At 50.4% G+C, this 22,793-nt stretch overlaps 1 protein-coding gene across 2 annotated transcripts in view; it reads left to right on the top strand.

Annotated features, from left to right (window-relative positions):
* The window catches only part of MLPH (melanophilin), a 29,060-nt gene extending 6,267 nt beyond the window's left edge, over positions 1-22,793 (top strand). Inside the window, exons 4-17 of one of the 2 annotated variants that reach the window (XM_037398451.1) lie at positions 189-227; positions 1,336-1,430; positions 2,476-2,604; positions 4,046-4,241; positions 5,481-5,641; positions 10,222-10,305; positions 12,083-12,274; positions 15,261-15,455; positions 17,691-17,846; positions 17,955-18,047; positions 18,537-18,602; positions 18,765-18,822; positions 20,253-20,350; positions 20,744-22,793. In XM_037398451.1, coding sequence (XP_037254348.1) covers positions 189-227; positions 1,336-1,430; positions 2,476-2,604; positions 4,046-4,241; positions 5,481-5,641; positions 10,222-10,305; positions 12,083-12,274; positions 15,261-15,455; positions 17,691-17,846; positions 17,955-18,047; positions 18,537-18,602; positions 18,765-18,822; positions 20,253-20,350; positions 20,744-20,770 — 1,589 coding nt within the window. In that variant the 3' untranslated portion in view covers positions 20,771-22,793. The remainder of the gene's footprint in view (positions 1-188; positions 228-1,335; positions 1,431-2,475; positions 2,605-4,045; positions 4,242-5,480; positions 5,642-10,221; positions 10,306-12,082; positions 12,275-15,260; positions 15,456-17,690; positions 17,847-17,954; positions 18,048-18,536; positions 18,603-18,764; positions 18,823-20,252; positions 20,351-20,743) is intronic. The other variant, XM_037398450.1, reaches the window with a different exon arrangement.

Genomic DNA, 22,793 nt, shown 5'->3' with positions numbered 1-22,793 from the left:
TTTTAAAAGTCAAGTCCTGCCTCCAAGTTCCTGTTTTGTTCTCCCTAAAGAGCTTTTCTGATGATAGTGCTTTGTGATGTCTAGAGAATGAGAACTCCAGTTAACCATAGCTCTGAGGCTTGTTCTCTGCAAGGTACCTGGAGAAAATGTGCTTATTCATTTTTCCCACCATTTTTCTTTTCATTTAGGTCTTCATGACAGAGTTTACAGCCTGCCAGACATTAACAGTAAGTAAAAAAAGAGAACTGCAGCATGTGCCTGGCAGTTCAGGAGAGGTTTCCAACGTCTTTTTCTCTTCACACCCTCTGGCTATGGGCACTCCAGCGCAGTTTGGTGTTGCTGGGCCAGGGAGGACATCTCTCCGCTGCGGTGGAGGTGGACTGTAATGCTCACCTCTTGCACTGCAGTACACCTGGGGTCTCCAAGGGCGGACTCAGATACAACGGGGCTTTTAGTTACATGCCAAACTTGAAGCTTCCCAATACTAATCATCTCAATGCACCTAAGTTGTATGCTCGTAAAGCTGGCCGTGTTCTTAAGGAAGCCACTGAATTTAGGACTTGGGTTGTGTTCCTTAGGAGCCCTTGCAGGAAAGATTTGCTGCACCTTGGTATTTGATATAGGAAAGAGCATTTTGCCTACCTCGACTTTGGACTTGATCAGGCATTTGTGCTGTTCCCAACGTACTGCTGGGCTTGGCAGTGATCTGGCTACAGAGATGGGGACCCAGAAAGGGACAGGTCACTAACAGATAGTGGAGCTGGCTGACGGGAACCAGCAGAAGCAGAGCTGTGCTGGGCTGAGCCATAGTGCCTTCAAACACTGGAGTCACACCGGTGAACTTCAGGGTGCTCTCTGTGGTGCAGATGCCCTTCATTTTCCTGCAGTGGTCACTTCCACATCTGTGATGGTGCACAGCTGGAAGGGGAAGCTATGAGAGGCCAGCCAAGCTTTTGCAAGATCAAGTGCTAAGACTGGGTATCTGCAGTGCTGCCTGGGAACTGCACCCCAAAAAGCCTCTACCCTACAGACTTTAGACAGTGGTCACTGCATGCCAGCTGCAGCGCTGGGGCTACCTTAAAATGTTCCTGTCCTTTTCCCATCCTTTGTCCTCTTCCCTTTACTTGTGCAACCTACTGGCCATGGTGTAGTATGTAAAAAATTTAAAAAAAAAAAAATGTTGGAAGTTATTTCTAATATGGACCTTTTCATCCCATAGAAGAAGCTTGGGCTCACCTACGTGCATTGGTGAGACCACCACAGTGGGAACTCACCTCCTGCAGGAACCGGGTGCAGGAGCTGCCCATACACAGTGTGCCATTGTCTCCCCTCCAGGTGAATGCCAGTTCCTCACCAGCGGTGACATTGGGGACGACAGTGATGACGAAGACAATGTCCTTCGTGGAGCTGAAGCAGAGTGCTACAGCAGAGTAAGCGTTTTGTTCTGGGGCCTCTTCTGCTTCTGTGCCCTCAGCTGCTGATGACCTGCCTTGGGCGGCGGTGGTGGTGGTGTTCTATGCTGCGTTCCAAACTGGGCCTTTCTCTTTGTTCTCCTCTCAGATATGCCCCTCTCCCAGTTTGTGTAGAAACAACCAAGTCAGTAAAATCACAAATACTCGGTCCTCTGGACAAAAGACCCACTCCTGACATTAAGGGTGTCCCCAGTTAGTATAAAAGTTCCAGCTCCTACCCATAGAACGAGAACACACCTGTTTTTTTCACTAGAATAAGAGATACCTGGTAGAGTAGCAAAGCACAGCTGGGTTCATGAGTATATCACATTATCTCCTGAGGTTTTCTGGGACTATATGAGCAGTGTAAGAAGGGCGATGTGAAGTGTATTTGTCCCTGTAGCATGTGTGAAATCTGCTGGTGTGTTTGAAATGCTGGTACAGTTACATACGTGCTGTTACGTACACACCATCTGAACCTGTGGCTACGGGTATGTGCTGCATTTCACGTACTTGATACTTCATTTTGATCTGCTTCTGAAGCCTTGGAGGTTTGCCCAAGCTGTTCCTGACCCAAGGAAACCGATGACCTCCCAAATATCTGGAGATCTGCCCACAGCTTCCTTTCTCTGAAGAAAACAGGGAGATGCTTCAGGACTTGAAAGCATCTCCTGGATCTCTCTCTGAGCTGTAACCTGGCTCAGATTTCCCATAGTGACTTTATAAACCAGGAGAGAGCTTCTCGCTGTCTGCTCATGGCCACAGTCGTGAGCCAGAGTGTGGGAATCAGGAACCCACTTTTCTCTCGGTGCAGCATAAGCACACACTGCCTTCTATATATTTCACCTGGCTCCCTGCAAGCAGGGCAATGTCTGACCCAAATGTTCTCTGCAAAAAGCAGGAGCCTTGTTTTGGGCTGTGCAAACTCAGGCAAACTAAGGAGACAAGGGCCCTTCCTCCCCTTTTCTTCAAGGTCAACTGGGTTTTATGCTGAATTTTCCTTTCTTGCACTTCCTATGCTAAGATGTGCAAGACAAAGCGCCTGCTGTCTGTCCATCCCTTTGATTTTGAACTGGACTCGGAGTACTCTGCTCAGTCTCGCCGCCAGTCTGTGCAGCTCTCTCCAGCAGCCAGCAGCCCGGATGCTTTCCAGGTACTGGGGGGGGGGTCCTTTCCTCTCTTCTGCCTCCTTGCTACCTCTGCTATCTCTTCCTTCAGCTATGAAAACCCTTCAGCTGGTGTTGAGAGGCAATGGTGCCAATCCCTCCTCCCCACAGCCCCGCTTGCTATCTCTCCTTCCATTTGAAGTTCTTTGCCTCAGGCTGAGTCAGTAGGACATGTGACTGAAGCAAGGATGAGTGGTAAGATGAGATAGCAGGAGATTCTCTGGCCTTCTCCCTGCAGATTTCTTTGCTCTCTGCAGACAACAGATTTTTCATGTTGTCCCAAGACTATGGGGCACCCTAGTTTCCAGTGAGCTTGTGAGGTTCAGTACTCAAGGGATAAAATGAAACTAGACTCTTCTCCCATCATGCCATCCAGTCTGGGGATGGTTTTGCCATGTGCTGGTGGCAGGGACGTAGCTGGCCAGCAGCTTCGTGGGGCACACAACCTTTGTAAGGTTGAGAAGATGAATCCCACAGAGCCAGTGTGATTGCAGCAATGGCACCTGCATGGTGAGGGCCCCCAAAAGTTAGAAGGGAGAACACAGGGACATCAAAAACTGCATGAACACTGGTTATTTCTATATAGGAGACTGTATGTGTCTTAGTGTCAGGAGGTCCTGAGCAGAAGTGGGACCCACAGACAGCTACAGCACAAGCAACAGCAGTGAGCTGCACCCCGTGATCCCACCAAGGGCTGGGGCTCAGTCATCGCCACCTTCCAGCTCCGGGGAGGAACGCAAACCAGGCTGCCCTGGATGTGGCAAAAGGTCTTCCAGCCTGATATGCTTCAAATCAAACTTTTTTTGGGCTGCTCCTCTTTGCCTTTCCTGTTGAAATTTCACTTTTAAAACATCAAACAGCTCCTTCTTCCTTCTAATGACACTGTGACACTTTCCTCCTGGGTGGGAGCGGGATGTGGTAAGGTGTGCAACAAAGGCTTTAAAAAAAAAATCTGCTGAAGGCCGCGCAAATTGCTAAGAAGCTGGGGCAAACAAGTAGATTTGTTCTTCCTTCATATAAGCCCGTCTTTATGCAACAGAATTCAACGTGAGTCTAGGGAGGGCTGGCCTCTGTCGCGATCATTTGAATCAGATTTATCGGTTGCAGATTTTCGGAGGGGCAGAAGGTGGCTGGTGGTTGACTAAGTGGGAGGGCACAGCCCCTTAAAAGCCCAGAGCTTTTTGCAGCCTAGAACTCTTAGCCTAGCTCGTGACAAAATTAACAGTGCCCCCTGGCAGTGACGAGAAGAACATTGCTCAAGGTTTGCCAGCAAGGTAAAGTCTTCAAAGTGTGTATTATTAGGAACTAGCGTCATAAAAGGTCACTCGATACGTGTATTGGAGGATCAGGCTAGGAGCTGTTAGCGAAGGTCAGGAGAGGCAAGGAGTCCTCACGGGCAGCTGCTCAGCAGCAATCCTCCTTTCTCAGTCCTTCCCAGATTTCCCCAACTCAGCTGAAGATGCCTCCCAGAAGGAGTCCAGGATCGCGGATGCAGATCTGGTCTTCCACCACGTCTTGCAGGAGCAGGGACGGGGCGTGAGCCCGCCGGAGCAGCACTTCAGCACAGAGGTTCGGCTCACCGTCAATTCACGGAGAAGGAGCCTGGACAGAAACACAAAACCTGGTAGGTGCCTCTGGCCAGGCTCTCTTCTATCCTTTCGAGGACAAGTGGCTGCAAGTGTTGGACCAAAATGAAAATGTCTTTGAATTTTCTGAACAACCTTAAAACCGCTAAAAGGCCTGAGGGTCAAGACAAAATACCCATCTGCAGAAGTGATTTTTCTCATGAAAGAATCGGCTGAAGTTATCTAGTTGTAATTGGCAGGTCCTGCTCCCCACAAACGCGTTTCTCAAAGCCAGAGGGGTGGTTCTTAAGGTGCCCGTCCCTTTCATACCTAAAAGTCCTGTCCAGGGTAGAAACCAGATACAATGAAATGGATGCTGCTAGAAACAGGAGGACGTGTTTCCTCCTGCAGGCAGCGGTACGTGAGTTCAACTCCTTGCCAAAGGGTGTTGTGGGTGCACAAAGTTTACTTTCAAGGGGACTTGGAGTAAGACTGAACAAGAACGGGAGGCAAGCACTGGGGGTTGCTAAGTAGCATCCTTGTAGCTGGGCAGGACACACTGGCAGGCTACAGGATCCCTGGTTTCTATAAAGCCCCTCACAAATGATGGTGCAGAATTTGCCTTTTCCTACAACTGCTTTTCCTGCTGGGATAGCAGAGCCAGGAGGGCTGGAAACTGGTTTGTGTACATGCAGCTGTAGGATATAACCTTCTGGGTGTCCAGCTGCTTGGTTGTATTTTCAGGGCACCAGGAAACACTGGGTAAACCTTACTGCACATTGTTTAATTTCCCACTCTGAGCCCTGCTGGGGTGACACTCTGGCTTGGTAATTCCATTTTGTCTCATTGGTTTTGTCTCATTTGAAATTCTCCTTTAAAAGGGAGACTTTCCACTCTTCAGTGGTCCATCCTGGTAGCTCTCTAGCCTGATCTAAACAACTTCCATCACCTGGACAATGCAGGAAGGGCAGCGTCCAAAGCTGGGCTCTGACAAAATTGGGAAGGCAGTAGCAGTTTTCAGTGAGGGTCCTGGCTGCTTGGGGCAGGACAGCGCCAGGGTGGGACCGTGCTGGGCCTGGTGCTGTGTGGCCACAGCGGGTGGAGCTGCAGCCTGGTCCAGCGTAGCCATCCTTAACCTTGGTCTCTCTTGCAGAAGCATCTTCAGCCAAAGGATAGAAAGTGTGATCTGGAGAAGTGTCTTATTATTTGCTTGTCTTAAGGCTGGGGCCAATGTCCAGCAAGGACCTCAGGGGTGTGAATCTCTTGTACCTTTGTGCTGAAACCTTCTCTCTCCAAAGGCAGCCCCTGGAACGAGCAGCCCCAGTCCCGGTACTCTGCAGATATGGACACCTCTGATGAGGATGTGAAGGGAGCCCAGTTCCCTGCCTACCCACCCCATCACATGAAACGCCGGAACAGAGCCTCCTCCCAGGAGAACATCAGTCACTCTGGGAATCAGGTACCAAACAGCTGTTGAAACTCTTGTGAGATCAATTCTGTGGCCAAGCCTCTCTTGCTATAAATGGCAGTTGTTATCTGTGAGGTACAGGATGGTTCAGAGAAGAGAAGCAGTGATGGCAAACTAGGGTGCGACCACGATAGTCTCCTGGCCTGGATGGATGTGGAGCACAAGCAGAAAAGGTGGTGTGCCCTAGGTATCCACACAAGCACTGCCCCTTCTGTGCACTGGCGGTTTGGTGCCTGTGCTCCCCATGTGCAGGTCCAAGAGGGAGCAGAGTGGGTCCCAGATCTCTGCAGACTTGAGATCCCTCATCCTCTTCAGCTCAGGAACTGAAGAAACTGGGGGTGTAGCCACTTTGCATTGCCAGAGCAATACAGTGGGCCTGTGGGATGACCTAAAACCTGGCTCACCTAGGTGCCACCACCAAGATGAATGCCCAGGCCATGTCCTGTGCACTGTGTTGTGAGGAACCTGCCAAGGTGCTCATGAAATGGGAACAGGACATGAGACCTGAGAAGGTGCATTTAGGGCTCCTTCATTCATCAAGATGAGGGAGAGTAGATATTTCTCTGCCCTTTTAGGATGATGCAGAAATACGCTGGAGCTCTGTGCTTCCTCTCCCAGGTTCTCCTTCCAGCCCTTCTACTTTTGCAGTCATGGAAAAGAGAAAATCAGGCACTGGTTGGTGCTGCGCTCCACCCATGCTGCTGCCACAATAACCAACCTGCCTTCTTTGCTGTTAATTTTCCAGCTTGTCCTTATCGATCTGTGAAATACCTTGGTTTTCTGTGTCCCCAAAAAGGCTTTTTTCAATTGAATGTGCTGGTGCTTTATGATTAGGCAGAGGCTTGGAGAGAGATGTTTAATAAGCATCAAGATCCTTTTCTTCCTTTGCAGCATGTAGTGTTCCTGCCCCAGTAGGACTGGGTCAGGACAACCTGTCACATATCACTCCTGAATGATGATAATAGGGGGAGCACTCTGGAGAAAGGTGTCAGAAAGGCTGCAAGCTTGTGTTTTAATTGTCAAGGAAGAACTTGCCGTTCCTGATGCCACTTTTGTGAAGGGTGGGTGGTGAGAATGGTAAAGCATTCCTCAGACCTCTTGAGCAGCAAAACGCAGGGTGATGTTTGGCTACAGATACACAGGGAGAGGCAGCTGCCAGCCTCTGCTCACAGCTTGTAATTTTACATGTCCTGAACCCCATCCAATACCCTTGGGTTTGGGTAATCAGTGCAGGGATCTATAACCACGACCATCCCTCAGCACCACGCTTCATGTGTCTGTGTAGGGAAACTTTTCCTATGCCTTTTCCTTCTCTCGGCACATATTTTAATTAGTAAATGCCATTCCTTTTTGAGTTGGCAGTAAATGGAAGAACCCTGGACTGGGTGTTCTTAATGAGGCCACGGTACATTAGGCATGAAATGTGCACCATGCTTTGCAGTCGGGAAATGGGGCCAAATTCCTACCAACCCTTCAGATGACTTCCTCCATCAGCTGGGCAAGCTCTCGCTTCAGGGCGGTCCAGCAAGCTTTGTGGTTTGCTGCATCACACCAGTGCCAAGGCTGCTGTGGAGCCTTGTAAATCTCTAATGGTTACGAGACATCTTCTTACTCACAATTTAACCCCATTTGCTCTTATGCCAACATTGTTCATTAGCTTAAATGGCTCTTTATCCTTCCTGCCCTTTGTGCTGCTGATGTGTTTACAGCTAGCAACCGTCTTCCCACCAAGCCTTCTCCTCACCCAGCAGGAAGAGACCCAGCTCTGTGCTGGACCATTAACTTCAGAACGATGCACATGTGCGTTGTAGTCACCGTTGGCCAAGGAGAGGCCAGGTACAAGCCCAAGGAAGAGAGAAGGCAAGAACATCCAGGTTTCAGTGCTAGTCAGCTCTGTTGTATCGGCAGAGCTGGAAGAGGTTCAGAAGAGGCTGGTGTCCATCCTCTTGTCCTGAGATTGGAGGAGACAGAGGGGCTGAGGCTGGCAGGAAGGCAGAGACAGGCCAGGAGGGATCTGGGACAGTGAGAAGTGGACTGCATTCTCCTGAGCAGTGAAGCGACAGCTCTTGAGTTGCTTGCTTACAGGCACTTCCAAGGTATGTCATGTAGCCATCATCAGGGCTTCTGGGGTATCCCAGTCCCTGATGAGACATCCCAGAGAGCAGCGAGCTTGGCTGAGTACAACTGGTCACCCTGGCACTGCACTTCTCAGAGGCTGTGCCTTCTGGTGATTCAGGATGTTGGCCTGTGAGGTGTAGGGTCCAGAAGCATGTTTGCTAATTCCCATTAACCCTGTATGGAATCCCACAGCCTGGCTTCAAAAGCAATGCTTTCCTGGTTAGACACCTTGTTGGAATCTGAAGGTTTCAAGAGGTGGAGAGCTCAGCTCTTTGCCCTGCGTCACTTTGACATCACAGGTGAAAACCCTCTTCCCTAAAGGTGCCTTAGGTGCAGGTTTGTCAAAATATGTTTGATCTGAAAATTGGTTTTGCTTTAGTTCTGGAAGGAATCCACTGTTCAGTCCCAAACACAAGAAACACTAACAAAAACAGCTGCTGTTCCCTAGCCCTGTGACTCCAGGTGTTAAAGCAAAATTTAAAAAGAAAACCCAAAACACGATTAGAAAAAAGCTCTCAAACCTGATGAGACATAAAAAGAAGCCCTGAACCGGTAACTGTGCAGGTCTTTGCCTTTAGGTCTTTAGAAGCCAGGCAGGAACAGGACCAAGCCATAAGGAATAGTGCCAATTTACCAAGTTTCTCCCCAAAAGATGTTCTGCTGTACCTCAGGGGAGCTCAGTGGTTCTGGATTCCCAAAGCTGTGATGATGTCTGGCTCCTCTTCTTTACATAAAGGTTCTCTTAGAGGTCTTGAGCATTTGAGAGACTGAAGGCAGCGCCTCTGCTGAGTAACCTGTCTTCCCTCCCCAGGAGCAAGTGATAGTTTGCCCTAACTGATGTCCTCCTTATGTGCTGTGTTTAAGTTTCTTCACTTTAAATGTTGTAACACAGAGCACTGTTTGCCAGCCTTTGTCAGGCAGAGAGCAGCGCAGGGCGGTCCAGCCCCTCATGCGGATGCACCCTAATGGTGACCACCGTGAATTAAAACCAGCCTTGCTTGGCAAGGAGAGTGAAAGCAAGCTCTTCAGCTCCTATCCTTGTAGCCCATCAACAGCAGACTGTGCATTATGCTCTGACCTCTCCCAGCTTCTGCTTTATGGAGACAGGGAAGTACCAGTGCTCAGTTCGTCACCATCTCTTCCTCTGAAGCTGATGGCCCATCACAGACTTCTCATTGTCACCAGGAGCGATGCAAGACTCAGGCCTTAAACCGTGCTGAGAAACCACTTAGAGATGGATTGGAGAGGGACTGGATTGCTTCCTGTCTATGGGTTTAATGTTGCTTAAAGATACATTCAGTTTGAGATGGTAATTACAGAGCTCTGCTCTCCAGTGTCAGGTTTTTACATTCATCTTCCCTTACAAAGGTGCAATCTGTTGTGAGGAACTAATGAATCAAACACTAGCAAGCACAAAAACTAAGTGAGAGGATGGAAATGTTACAGAAACAAAGCCAAGCCCTCACATATCTCTTTGTTACTGCATTTACTTACTGCATTTGCTGCTTGTTCCCCTTTGAATGGGAGGCAGCCACTCAGAAGAGCAGTGATGTGGGAGGCAGTGTTATAAAATGGGCAATATTTCTCATCATTTGTGTTTTATTTGTTTGGATCAAAGGAGAAAGATTTTTTTTTTTTAAGAAAACAAAACTTCAATTTCTAAAAGGAAAAAAAAAAAAGCTTCCTTTAATGTTTTCAGTGATTTAACCACAAAAGTTTGTCTTGGTTCTTGAGCATAAATTAACTTATCTTTGATTTTCCGATTTTGTCTGTCTTTCTCTTCTCTACTCTTCTCTCCATGCCCCTTTATTCAGCTGGAAGAGTGAGGGAGAAAAAAGGGGCAAGCATCTTGGTAAATCAATGCATGGAGAAGTCAGAGAATTTCCAATTGTGTTGGGGAAAACTTTAAGTTTTTCTATCTGGAATTTTTCAAGGGAAATTCTTACCTTCTTCCTTCTTCCCTTCCAGCACTGTATTGGAAGTGGGGTGATGGGGTAGTAGCTCCCTGAGAAACATGTTACTAGGAAGTGAAAACTGATGTTGACTTGAATTAGAGGCAGCATGCAAATGATGGCAAGATAGATGGCTTTGTGACAGCCTGATGCTATTGTCTGGACAAGGTACGCAGCAGGGCCGGGATGCGGGTTTATGTTCGCTGCATCAAAGCTACCAATGTTTTGCTGGGAATCGCAGTGTGCTGGGTACTCAGCATCACTTTGAGTTTTCCACATTCAAGGAGAGGCTGTGCACCTCCTGGAGCTCGTCGGCATATCCAGGGCAATTTTTAAAAGACATTATTTTTTAACATCTTTTAACTTGGCACACGGTGGCGGTGTCTTGCTGCTTGCTTGCTTCTTCTGTTGGTTGCACTGTTTTCTTACTGTCTTGGCAGTGGTGGCTGGTCTGTTCTCTACTTGTTTTCTCTCTCTCTCTCTCTCTCTCCTTTCCTTTAGATTCATGAGCTCAACAAACGCATGTCTGCAATTGAACGCATGCTGAACCGTTTGGAGGAAAAAATCCTGGTGCGCTCTGACGAGGTAACCGGGCAAAGCCGGGGCACTCTGCAGGGATGGAGCGTGGGCTGTGCTGGTCCCTTCCCTTGCGCTTTGGAGGGGCTACTCTGAAACAGCCAGCACTGCAGGGAGAAAGCCAGGCAGACAAAAAGACTCAGGTTGGTTGAGTTTAATCCTCTGCTTTGGCCTTGGAAACTCTTCCAGGTGGTGGAATGCCTTAGAAAACACTGCATGGCAGAACAGAAACAGAAGCGAATTAAACTCGTGGCTTTTAGGCCCCCATGCAAGCCAGTGCCTTCCTTGGCCCTTCTGCACAAGGAAAATTTGGTTTCAGGTTGATAGTCTATGAAATGCTAATTTCAGGAGTAGGGTTAAGTGGGTGTCACTACATCCGCAGAGCTGTGACAGCTCATTTGAAATCATGGGAAACTCAGTTAGTACATATGAGGAAGTCACCTGGTTATTGTGAATATGAGATCTGAGTCAAGAAGGATTTCTGTCTCTCTTCTGAGCTGCCCTTGTCTTACCATGCCATCAAGCTTGGAACAAAACAGTTAAATTAAGTTAGAGCTGGGCAGGGATCTAGAATCTGTGAATACTTAGGTCGCTTAACATTGATTTCGGGTTTCTAATTTTAAACTATGTACTCTTCTTTTCCTTTGTGTGAACCCATCACCATGAGCTGCTCTGGTGGCTGATGGCTCAGTAGAATGGACAGTGATAATTATGGAGAAGTCCCCTAGGCATAAATGAAACAATGCAATGTCTTCTTTTTTCTAAAATCTGTAATGGGGATGGCTGTGTTTGTAATCATTCAGTGTTTCTGTCAGTAAATCTGACCAAGGGAGCAGGAGATGGGCACATTTGCAGGTTCCTGTGCTTTAGTCCCGTGTCTAGGGCAGATCAGAGTAGAGGCAACAGGTCTAAACTGCTATGGGACCGGTTGAGGTCAACTTCTAAGCAAAGCTTTCTAGCAGAAAGGATAGCCGAGCCTGGGAACAGGCCACCTGGCAGAAAGATTGCCTGCTGCGGATGCCGCACCACTGTTCAAGGTCATTAAGAAGAGCTTAGGCAAAACCCCACCAAGTATGACACAGATCATTGTCATCCCATCTTAACGCAAGGGACAATGAGTTCAGAAACTTCTGGAGATCCCTTCCAGTGCCTGGGAGCTTAATAGCATTATTGTCCAGGTACCATGAATTGTACATAACAACAGGGTGAGGTGGAAATATGCCATCTATCCTACAGGAAAACTTGCTGTGTGTTTTCTCATTGCAAAGATTAGCTAGAGGCTCTGAAAGCTACCTCGAGGAGTGGTATTTCATGTGGCTGCTTCCTTTACCCTCGTGGACCATGTCTGTGTGTCGTTGTGATCTCTGTGCTCGGAGCCACCAGCCAGGCTGTGGTTCCTAATGAAAACACAGTATTTTTTGGCCCCAAATCCCCCGTGCACATCTTTTTAAGAGGGGGGAAAGGCAATTTTCCAAAGGAAAATCAAGCATGTTCTTGGGGAAGCAGAAAATGGGAATGGAGGTTCATTAGATGAAGGGTTTGCACTCCTCAGCATGGAGTTAGAGTGTAGCTCGCTGGGTTCTGCTGCCCCCCTGGGCAGTCTGACCACCCCTCGGAAAAATGGGTGCAGCGAGGGGGGCTTGAAGTCCCCCTTGCAAAGTCCATCTGTGGTCACACTCATTGAGCTCCTCTGCTGGCCAGTCTTGGTGAGTGTGTCTGGACCTGGGCATGCCCTGTTGTCCATCACAGGAGACACTTACACAGCTCCCTTCTTCTGCTCCTTCAGTCTCCAGCTGCAGACTCCCAACTTGATCCTGATGCCGAGGAGGAGGAGCTGAAGAGGAAGCTGGAGGAGTTAGCGAGGAACATCAGTGACAAAGAAGTCTCTTCTGAAGAAGAAGAGCGTGAAGAAAAGAAGAGAGCAAAGAAACCAGAGATTAGTTCCTCCAGTGATGACGTGGCCAGAGATGCTCAAAAGGTAATCTGTGTCCCCCCACCCATACCATGCTAGGCTCCATCTGTGGTTCCTTCTGCTCTCAGTGGTTTATGGCTTACACCATAGTGCAACTCTTCTTCTGTCCCACACCTCCCCCTTGATGCCTTCCAGGGCTGTGGTGTGTCTGACTTAGCTGCCTGCTTTAACACAGTGTCAAAGGATAGGGAAGTCCCAGAGTGTTGGATCTGGACTTTTTTCCTTGTAGGCTCTCCCAGTCTCATCCAAGAGTCAAAAGTAAAGTCTCTTATCTTAAAGGTCTTTTCCAACCTAAATGATCCTATGAGTGGAGGTCTTACAGGCTACTGCCTGTTATGGGGAGGCACACAACCTCCACATCTATTTAGAAGACTTGTCTCAGGATCTGAATGTCACTGTGGAGAAGAGAGTACTGGGGTTAGAGAACGGTTCGGTGATGATTGAATACTGGCAGCCTTTGTCAGGCACCTGCTACAGCCTGAAATGTGTCTTCCAGACCTGTCAGTGCTCCTGAGTCACAAAATCCCTGGTCCCACTTCCACTCTGCTTGGTCAGCATCTCCTGTACTTACAGCACTGTGTTGGCTCCTGTCCCCTACTCAGGTGTGGCTGATCTGTGGGGACATGGGTCAGGGAGAGGAGGAGGGATCACAGCATCTATATAGCCCTCTTCCCAATCACCCCAGAGAGTCCCTCACCCCCATGGCCCAGTGCAGCTCTGATTTATCCCCCTGCCTGCTGGGTGCATTTCAGAGATGTCCTCTCTCCCACTGTATCCCCCCAGCAGGGCTGGAGAGGCGTTCGTTGGGGTGCAGCCTTGCAGGGGAGAACTGCTTCCCTGGCAGGAGAGCAAGGGCAGAGGTAGGCACCGGACCCCTTCCCCCTCACCTCACCCGGCAGGCACTAGGGCTGGGTGACAGCGCTGGGGACGAGCAGCCGATGACAGCCCAAGTGACTCAGAAAGAAAAGGAGATCTTGTGTGTCTCCAGTTGCACAGAGCCTCCTGAGACAGTCCATTAGCGCGAAATGGAGAGGTCAGCATTCCTTGTTGGGTGTCGAATGGCTTGTTCATCCCTTCCCTTCTGCCATGGCCATGGATGGGGTACGTGTGTGTTTTGCTCAGACTCATCCACCACTGGTGAGCACGAGGAAGCGAGCAGGGCCCGTGCTGTACCCCTCCTTTCCTGCAAAGCTCCTTTCATCCGAGGTTGCAGAGTGTCTCATGGTGCCACGAGGCCTCTCCTTAACGTGGTTTTGTTTCTCAGCCTCGCAAGGCAAAACCCGGCTGCTGCTGGGCTTGGACAGTGCAGCTGCGCGTGCACATGGTGCATTTAGCAAGTCTGTGTCAGGTATCAGTCTCTGCATGGTTCTATGCAAAATCTCAGGATTAGAGCAAGCAACTATTCCTAGGACAGCTTCCCTCATGGTTTTTGGAACCATTTGCTGCCCTCTTACTGCCACTAGATCAGCAGTACACTGCATCCTTACCAAAAGCCTCCTTTTCTGCCTCCTTTTTCCTGAAAGCTGCTTTTAGATCATTGCTGCAGCCAGACTTTACTACTACTCATGGGTTGAACAATGTGCATCTTCTGAGTAACCATTTCCAGTTACTTGCCACACAGAGGTGGTAACTCACCAAGCCAAGGGGAGTTAATTCCTGTGTGAGCTGCTGATCTGTGGCAGACAGAGGATCAAACCCTGACCTATGCTGAGGAATAAGGAGATGTCGGTAGGATATCAGTGTAAGCTTCTTGATTCTCATAAAATGAAGCCTGGATTCACCAGATATGCTACTTTCTTTGACCAAAACCCAGCTATGAAGCAGGGAGGACACAGGCACAGTTGTCTCTCAGTGGGGTCCTGCAGGCAGGTGACACTCTTAGCAAAGAGAGACCCAGCTGCATTGCAACAGCACAAGCGGAACCAAATGTGAGAAGTGAAACAAAATTCAGCTTTTTGCTTCACGGTAACACTCAAATTAATTTGGGCAGTATTGAGTTAGAAATGCCCTTATATACCAGATCCAGGCTTGGGTTTTGCATGATTCTGAGTTCAGTTTTATGTGAGTCCCCTCTCCGATCAGGAGGAAGTCTTCTAACTGGGGACACTGTGATGAAAGCACATAGTCCTAATGGAAAATGTGGAAAAAATCTGCTGTACCATGAAGGTACCATAAAATGATTAAAATGTCAGCTGGACTGAGTTAGCTGGTTCTCTGCAGGACGGCTTGCCTGGAAATACGTGCAGTCGTAAACACGACTGTTTGTTGCCAGTGCATATATCACCCCCCATCTCCTTGGTTTCTAGGGAATTATCAGTTGAGAGAGAGATGATGATTTCTTCAGTCTATTTTTACATGTGGTTAGTGCCTTATCAAGCGAAAGGCAGCAATTAGGAGTATTATTGCCATCAGTGCTCCTTGGCATGGGAAGAGAGGACTTTAGTCCCAAGTTCTGGCAGTGTGGCAATACAATAATTTTATGGGTTTGTTTTGTGGTTGTTTTTTTTTCTTTTGCCACAAACTTAAGGAGTTATTTGCATCTGTGCTGGGGCCTGCTGAAGTGTAAAGCAATATGCTGCAATTAGATCTTAACTGCAATTAGATCTTAACTGCTGAGTAACTGGGTGGCCTTCAGGTGGCCAGGTGCTGCTGCTGTCAGACAGCTCCGGTTGGCACCACTTCCAGCGAGTGACACATCCCTGGATAACCTCCTTTACAAGCCTTTTGAGATGACTTCTTTTGTCACAGCCATCCTCCAGAAAGCACGGGCTGATATCAAAGCTCTGCTTTAGCCACGCATCTGTCTCTGGTGGAGAGCCCTTCAGGAACAGCGTAAGCCCTTTAATTATCGCTGCTTCATCTTTCTACAGCTCCTGAAGGTCCGATGCCCGTCTCACCCCCGACTTGCGCTGTTTTGTACACCACGTTAAAATAATGTCCTTATTTTTTTCCCCCTCCCACCCTCCGCTTTGGCTGTGACGGGCGTTTGCAGAGGTCATCGGCTCAGGCTTTGAGCGAAATCACGGCCAAAGTGCTGAGAGCCATAAATGCCACGGAGAAAGCGGTATGTGAGTCGTTGCACGGAGAAACCCAGTGCAATGATAGCTGTGCCCTCCTCGCGGGGCAGCTTCCCAGCCTGGGAGACAGCAGAGAGGTGGCCGAAGTGTACCGTGAGCTTGAAGAAAACGTAAGGTTCATGAAAGCTTTCATCAAGCAGGGAGGGCACCGGGGCGGGTTGGGAATACGGGAGAAACTGCCCCAAAATTCTTGTTAGTGGGTAGGTCAGCGTTTCAAGGATGGGCACCACAGAGGGATTAGAGTCCAGTCTTGTCCGATGGTGGCCAGGGCTGTCTTACAAGGGAGGTGGCAAAACAGCAGGTGGCAATGCCCTGCCTGGTGTTTTTCTTTGCCTGGGTTCCTGGTTCCCCCAGGTGAGGGCCAGGGAGAGAGGACAAGTGCAGTCCCCAGCTTGCTGTAGCATTGTCTTGCTGGACTTCAGCAGTCCTGTGCTTCAGCTGCAGCAAAAGCTTTTGTCCCGCTTCTCTTTGGTTCCTGCCCAGCACTGCTTTTCATCAAGGCTTTCATGACTGAGGATAGCATGACCTATCTGTTCACTAAGGCTGACTTCTGCCTGGGGCTGATGGGCTCATGCAGGTGATAAGTTTACACCTAGACCATAATCCCCTGCTAGGTTTGCATGACACTGTAAAGCACAATAAACAATTTTTTTAGCTACTGCAAACCCGAATGAATCGATTCCCCATGGGAAATGAATTGAATCCACAGTGTCATTTACCAAGCACGGAAGAAACAGTTCAAAGATGGGACGAACAGTCACATCTCCATCTGTATGGTCAGGTTTCACTGTCACAAACACACTGCACTGGGGAGCAGGGTTTTATAATGCACTCTGTGCCTCATCTCTCGTTGGAGAAAGCTTATACATAAAAGCAGGGAGCTGCTGGGAGAAGTGCGTGCTCAGAAACTGCACCACCCAGCTGGTTGCTGGCCAAATGCAGTGTCCTAGGGGACAAGGGGTGCCTGCATGAAGGTTTTGATGTTCCCCCTCTCTCAGGAGAGGGGATAGGGCTGGGAAGGATGTGAACTTTGGGTTTAGTGCTGCTGCCGTCAGCAGCAGGGCAGGGGCAAGCTGATGGTAGGCGATGAGGTGCATGCTCATCCTGCGCTTCCCTGGGGGGCCCGGCTGAGTCACGGCTGGCTCCCCGCTCTGCTCTCCCAGGCATGCCACCCGCCTCCGAGGGTGCCAGGAGACTCTGATGGCCCAACACAAATTGTGTCCCTGTGACTCATAGTTTGAGCAGCTTCAGGGATAGCACCCACAAACAATTGCAATTTGTTATGTCTTCAGGGTTTGCACTGGGGTGAGTGGGACCTGTGGGATGTGGGGCATGTTGCTGTGATTTGGGTGGACGCTCTGTACTTTGGTGCGTGCAGGGGCTCATGCCAGGCAGTTTTGCACAATACCCAGCCAGGAAAAGCAGAGAGGTTTAGAGGAGCAGGAACTGTATTAGCAGTGCCAAGATTTTGGGACCAGTCAGCAAAACAGTGGCCACAACCCTTCTGATCATCTTGTGTGATTGTACACCAACATATCAGTGTTTCCTAAATTGCCCTGCTTGGACTTGCATCCTTGTAGTAGCCCAGGAGAAGGCAAGTGATGGTAAAACCAGTGGTTTTATTGGGATAGGTCCCTCTACCCTTCTTACCTAGACAGCAAAGGCAGCATGCTGCTTCCAGTAGCCACTTGTGCGCCCCAGGCTTCCTATAGCCGCTGTGCACCCCCAGTCAGCACCCCCATGTTCACTCCACTGCTGCACTGGGCTCCATTTGCACGCATGTTTGTTGGGGCTCTTTGCCAGGACTGTTCCTGGGCATTCAGAGCAGTTCCTGGGCAAAGCTGCCTTCTGCACGGGTTGGGTTGTTTAACTGCCCAGAGCCAAACTCCCAAATCCTGACCCTACTCCCAGGAAACCCAGCAGCACAGACATCCTTAAAACAGACTGAGTGGATCTGAAAAGTCAGTCTGTCTCCTTCCCAGCTCACTGCCACCACAGGACGTGGCAGCCTGCACTTGTTTGCCGGTACCTGCTTCTCCTCTGAGCAGACAGTGTAATGATGCTGATGCTTCTTGAGCAGATGACTGACTTTTGGTCCTTCCTGTGTTCTCACTGAGCTTTTTACCACTTCAGCTGGTTGGTAATTGCTCTCAAAAAGCCTGGGGAAGGGAGGAAATGAGATGAAAAGCCCTGCCAGAGCTGACTGGTACTGTCTGTGCTGCAAGGCAAGAAGGTAGTCGTAAAATAGGGGCAGGAGCTGTCACGTCTGGGGCTGCAGCCACATCAGGAGAGGAGGACTCCAGGGAGGTTAATTCTGCAGTGTGGTTTTTTTTCTTGTATTTCAGGTGTACCTGACTGCTGGGAAGACCTACCGGCTTGAGAAGACCCTGAAGGAACTTGAGGAAGGGGCTCAGCACAGCGGCACTACTGACTCAGAGCTGTCGGAGCTGGAGGACAAAGTGGCTTCAGCAGCCGTGCAGGTGCAGCAGGCAGAGAGCGAGGTGAGGGCTCGGTTCTGAGAGCTGCTTTGCCCAGCCAGTGACGACAAACAAAGCCAGTGATGGACCCTCTGGCCACCATCTGTATGGGTTTTTTTTCCTTCTCTAAAGATATCGGATATCGAATCTCGAATTGCGGCTCTGTCCGCTGCAGGGCTGACGGTGAAGTCAATGGAAAAAGCGAAGAAGAAGTCCATCGGGCAGGTGAGAATGGAGGACGGTGGGTATGAGAGGTGCCAGCCCCGAGATGTGTGTGCTCCCCTGGGTTGTTGCTGCTGCCCCTGGGTGCTGTGAAGGGCTGCCTGGCTTGCTGAGCTGTGCCCAGCTCCCTCCCTGCTGCCTGGTACTCTGCCCCAAGGCTCTGAGAGTGGATGTCTCACTGAGGACGGGGGACAATGCTGATCCCTTACAGGATTTTGTATCTGGGGACCAGTGCTCTTCCCAGGGCTGCAGGTAGGGCATACAGGGCTGCTGCGTCCTCCACAGCCTGGACTCAACTCTTGCATTTCCATCCTGATTTTTATAATCACAATTCCTCAGGCAGAGTTACTGCCGTGGCAGTGCGCTGCCTCTTTTGCTCACCTTAGGATCAGTCCAGGCTAAACAAGAGCTGAAAATGCAAAGAAAGGCAGACCGAGTTGTCTGCCTCTTCTGCACCCCCAAGAGAAACCTCTGTCCTTCCTCTGCCTACAGGCTGCCTGCCTCCACTCTCCCGACCCCACCAGCAGCAGTCCTGGGGAGTCTTCGGATGACATTAAAGTGAGTATGTGTTTAATCTGTGCCAGCTAGTGCATATGGTATGGCACTAAGCCTGGAGACAATCAAAGTCTCCAGGCATCTGCTTTCAAAGAGGTGGCCTTGGAGGGGACCTCTGTCCTCCCACCCCCGTCCCCGCAGCAGGCTGCTCCTCTTCTCTTGCAGGGGATGCCCGGACTGCAGGGGTTCAGGAGGAAGTTCAACAGTCCCCTCGAAATCACCAGTAAGGACCGCAGCTCTGCCCGTGGGAGGTGGGGACGCGTGGGTGGATGGGCTCGCTTTGGGGATGCTTGGTCCTCTCTCTCTGCATCCAGCTGTTTATCTGCACTGGGGGTTCCCTCGCCTGTGCTCGTGGCCTCCTGTTAGAACAGCCACAGGGGAAACCTGGGGTGGCTGACTTAGAAAGGAGGAGACAACTGGCAGGATCAGGGACAGTGACAGGGCAGAGGTCAGGCTGAGCTGGCTCACTCCTCCAAGAACCAGGACTTTCTCTTTAGCCTGGACTCCTGCCGCCTCCGAGTCCAGGGAGACACCTGCCTTACTGCATTTGTGGCATCCCGTTGGTTGTTAGACCTCAAAGCCTCGTCCAAACCCATCATCTCTTCTGACAGCAATTTCTTCCTTGCTTGGCCACCTTGGGAAGGTATCCTCCACCCTGTTGCCTACCTGCCTCAGTCACTGATCTCTGGTGGGGGGCAAGAGGCCCTCCACCGCCCAGCTATGCAGCTATGACAAACAGCAACTTGGGAGTGCTTTAAAGTAGATGATGACCTGAAACTTGGCACAGCACCTTGTGTGGTAGGGGGGCAAACGCTGGAAATATTTCACCCTGACCGATATAAGCAAGCCATTAGGAAATGACTTTTCTATTTCTCTCTTATCTCACCTCGTAAGCTTACAGGCAGAAAGAATGGCTCTCCTTCCAGATAATGGAAGATAAAGGGAGGGAACAGGAGAAAGATCATTTAATGCAGAGAAGGAATTGCATTTCCCCCACGCCTGCAGATAATTAACAGTGCCGTTTCCCAAGCTGAGGCTGGTAGGTAGAAAGGTCTCTTCTCCTCATGCTGAGGAGGAGTCATCTGCTCTCCTTCCTGCAAAGGGCAGCCAGATAAAGGCAGCCTGGGGAACATGTCAGCCCCACGAGCAGATAGAGGGATGTGCAGTCAGCACAGATGTCACCAGGCAAGCCTAATCTGCTATGCCTGGCCTGGGCGATGGGGCGACTCAGTCTCCTGACCACCCTCCCTGCAGGGTAGACTTACAAAGTTGGGCCTGCAAAGGTGCAGCTGGCAGAAGCTGGTGGCAGAGGAGAGGAGATGACTTAGTAGGTCAAGACAGTGTTGTAGGCTTGGGTGGTGAGAGCTCCTCGGCTTTTGCTGTACCGTGGAAGTTTCTAGAGCAGAGATCTCGACTGTTGACCGCTGGCAGGCTGACACAACTCTCACAGCACTCTGGAAACCCGAGTAGCAACAGCTTTTTCCTCCCTGTTGTCAAAGGGGTTCCCACCACCCTCCTGGAGAGGGAAGTGCAGGGATGCGTCCAAAACCCATAGCCGGCAGGGGATAGTAAAACCCAAGTGACTTGGTGGGTAACTGAAACCTCCAGTGAGGTGGATGAGGGATGAGGCTCACCTCCCTTCTTTCACTACAGGTCTCGATGATTCCTTTGACCGCAACTCTGTTTACCGTGGCTCCCTGACACAGAGAAACCCCAATGGGAAAAACAGGAGAGTGGAGAGGCTTTTTGCGGTATGAACACGGCCACTCAGGAGGGTTGCTGGCCTGGGCTCCCCACGGGACCTGCCTCCCTGGGCTTGCACAGAGGAACCTGTCCCTGCCTGTGCTCTCCTCGAGTCAGTGGAGCCCTCAGCTGTAGGCATTGGTCTCTCCATGCTGGCCATTGAGGGCAGGCATGCCTGGGCATCACCCGCTGAGGTCTGGGATGTCATAAGCGCCAGGGTGGGGGGACCAAACAAGACATACATCTTTGAATTCCTGCTGCCCGCATGGTCCATGGGATGGGGCAAGTCCTCCTGCCATGCGATGGCAGCTGGAGGGGACAAGGAGAGCGCACTGGCCTCCTCACCTGGGGTGATGCGGGCCCAGCGGTGACCTGAGGTTTCTCCCTCTGGTGCCTTACAGAAGCCTGTGATGACCCACCTGTCCTGAGGAGAGGGGGGACTCTCCTGCCACTGCATTTCACTGACCAAGACAAGACCTCAGCACAAAGCTTCACCGCCTTCCCCCCAACACTTGCTCTTCCTTCTCCCATGCCGCCTCTCCCTGAGACGCCGGACAGGAGGGAAGCCGGAGGCCATGGGCAGAAGGTCTTGCCAAGAGCTGCCAAGGAGAAGAGTGAGGCACTGGCATGCCAACAGCTGGCCAGGGGCTCTCATGGGAGAATGCAGGCATGAGACCTTGGCCTTGGGCAGCTCTTTGGTACCAGATCAGCTAAGGGGACCAGAGAGGTGCAGAGCAGGAGTGACCTCCTCAGAGGGACCTAGATGTCAGCATGACTTCTCAGTATGGGGACTGGGGGTGGTGACATGGTCATCACTTGGTAAAAGCTGTCAATGCCTGTCCCTGCTTTCTCCCAAGCTGGTGCTGAGCAGGGATAGGAGCTGACAGTGGGTGAAGGATGCCCTTAGGGTACCCCAGGTAGAGCAGGAACCCGGGCATCCCAGGCTGGGAATCACATCCCAGTGCTGGTCCAACTCGCTGCGATGTCCCTTGGAGCATCACCTCCCTTCCCTGAGCAGCAAAGCAGGGTGAAAGCAGTGCCAGCTCCCTCCCAGCAAGCACTTGGCCAACAGATCTCTGCACAAAGTCATGCTAACACCTGCTGAGGCTTCTTGCCACCATGCATGAAGCAGCTGTGACCATCTGAGGACGTGAGTGAGGCAAGGCTTGCAGGAAGCAGTGGTAAGAAAGGTGGAAGAAAGGCTGGAGGCTTGCTGGGGATTGGTTGTTCCCAGCTCTCAAAGATATCCTCTCTCCATGTCAGGCTATATCAGCAAGTTTAGAAGGACTCCAGCAAGCAGAGCATAGGTGCTTCTCTGGAGGCTTTCCCTGACTCTACAGAGGGGTCAGCCTGTGCCAAGAGGTGCTTTGTGGACAAGCATGTCCCCTGTCCCTGATGATGGGATTGTAGAACCCCTCTGGTCCTTGGAGAGGGGCTGTGATGGCCTTTGGGGGCTGCGGTGGCCCTGGGCTCCTGCCAGGTGACAGCAGCATTGGTAACACCCTCCCCCAGACACCCCAAATGTTTTCCCTCCAAAATTTATTTCTTCACATCCACTAACCCTGGTGGATCAGTTCCCAGGACATCAGGATAGGAAGAGGATTGTTTTCTCTTACAGTTCACCCTGGAGGAGATTCATGTTAAAAAATTTTGCTCAGTACCTGCTTGTCCCTGTCCTTTATAGCCCCCACCTTCCTCCTTCCGCAGTGGGTGACGTGGGGAGGATCGCTTGCAGCCGGAGCAGGGATGTCAGGCTGATACTGGCAGTTTCCCATCGATGACCACTTAGGCTGGACCATTCCTGTGCATCTGAACTAAAACCACTTTAATTATGAGCGATAGTATGCGTTCTCATGCAAGTAACACGTATGTTTAGCTTTGGTAGTAGTAGAGACTGCTAACTGCCTAGAAATTGGTCCTGCCGTCATCTCACAGCCTTGTAAGTCCTAAGTCTGGGCTTCCCAGCTGGAAAAAAAAACAAAACACTTTCTTCTTTTAAAATGAAATCCTTCTGGCCTGAAGTTCAAAAGGGTAAGTGCAAACCATTGGTGGTGTAGAAACTCGCCCAGACACCATGGCATTGCTGGGTGCATCTCTTGCCACTCAGCTGGCCTCAAGGCTAGGATGGCAGCTCCTCGGCTGGCAGAAAGGAGCTCCACCAAGATCTGGGCAATGCTATGGGTTTGCACCCACCCCTCTGGTACAAGGCTTCAGCCTTCACCCCAACCACATCTCAGCCATAACTCAAGTCCTTCCATGCAACCGCTCAGATGCTTGATTCTGCAAGGGAGTCCTTGCAGCGAGCCTCAGCAGTGCAAACTAAGGCATCGTCCAAGCTGTAGTCAGCCACATTGTTATTTGCTGGTTTTCTGCCCCATCTGCCTGTGTAGAGATTATATATATGTACACTAAATCATGCAATAAAGCCAATTTTAAGTCCAGATCCTAGAA

The sequence above is a fragment of the Falco rusticolus genome, chromosome 8 (assembly GCF_015220075.1).
Source record: "Falco rusticolus isolate bFalRus1 chromosome 8, bFalRus1.pri, whole genome shotgun sequence".
Taxonomy (NCBI): Eukaryota; Metazoa; Chordata; class Aves; order Falconiformes; family Falconidae; genus Falco; species Falco rusticolus.
The sequence above is the reverse complement of the archived record's forward strand: the minus strand, read 5'-3'. Positions and strand labels throughout refer to the sequence as shown.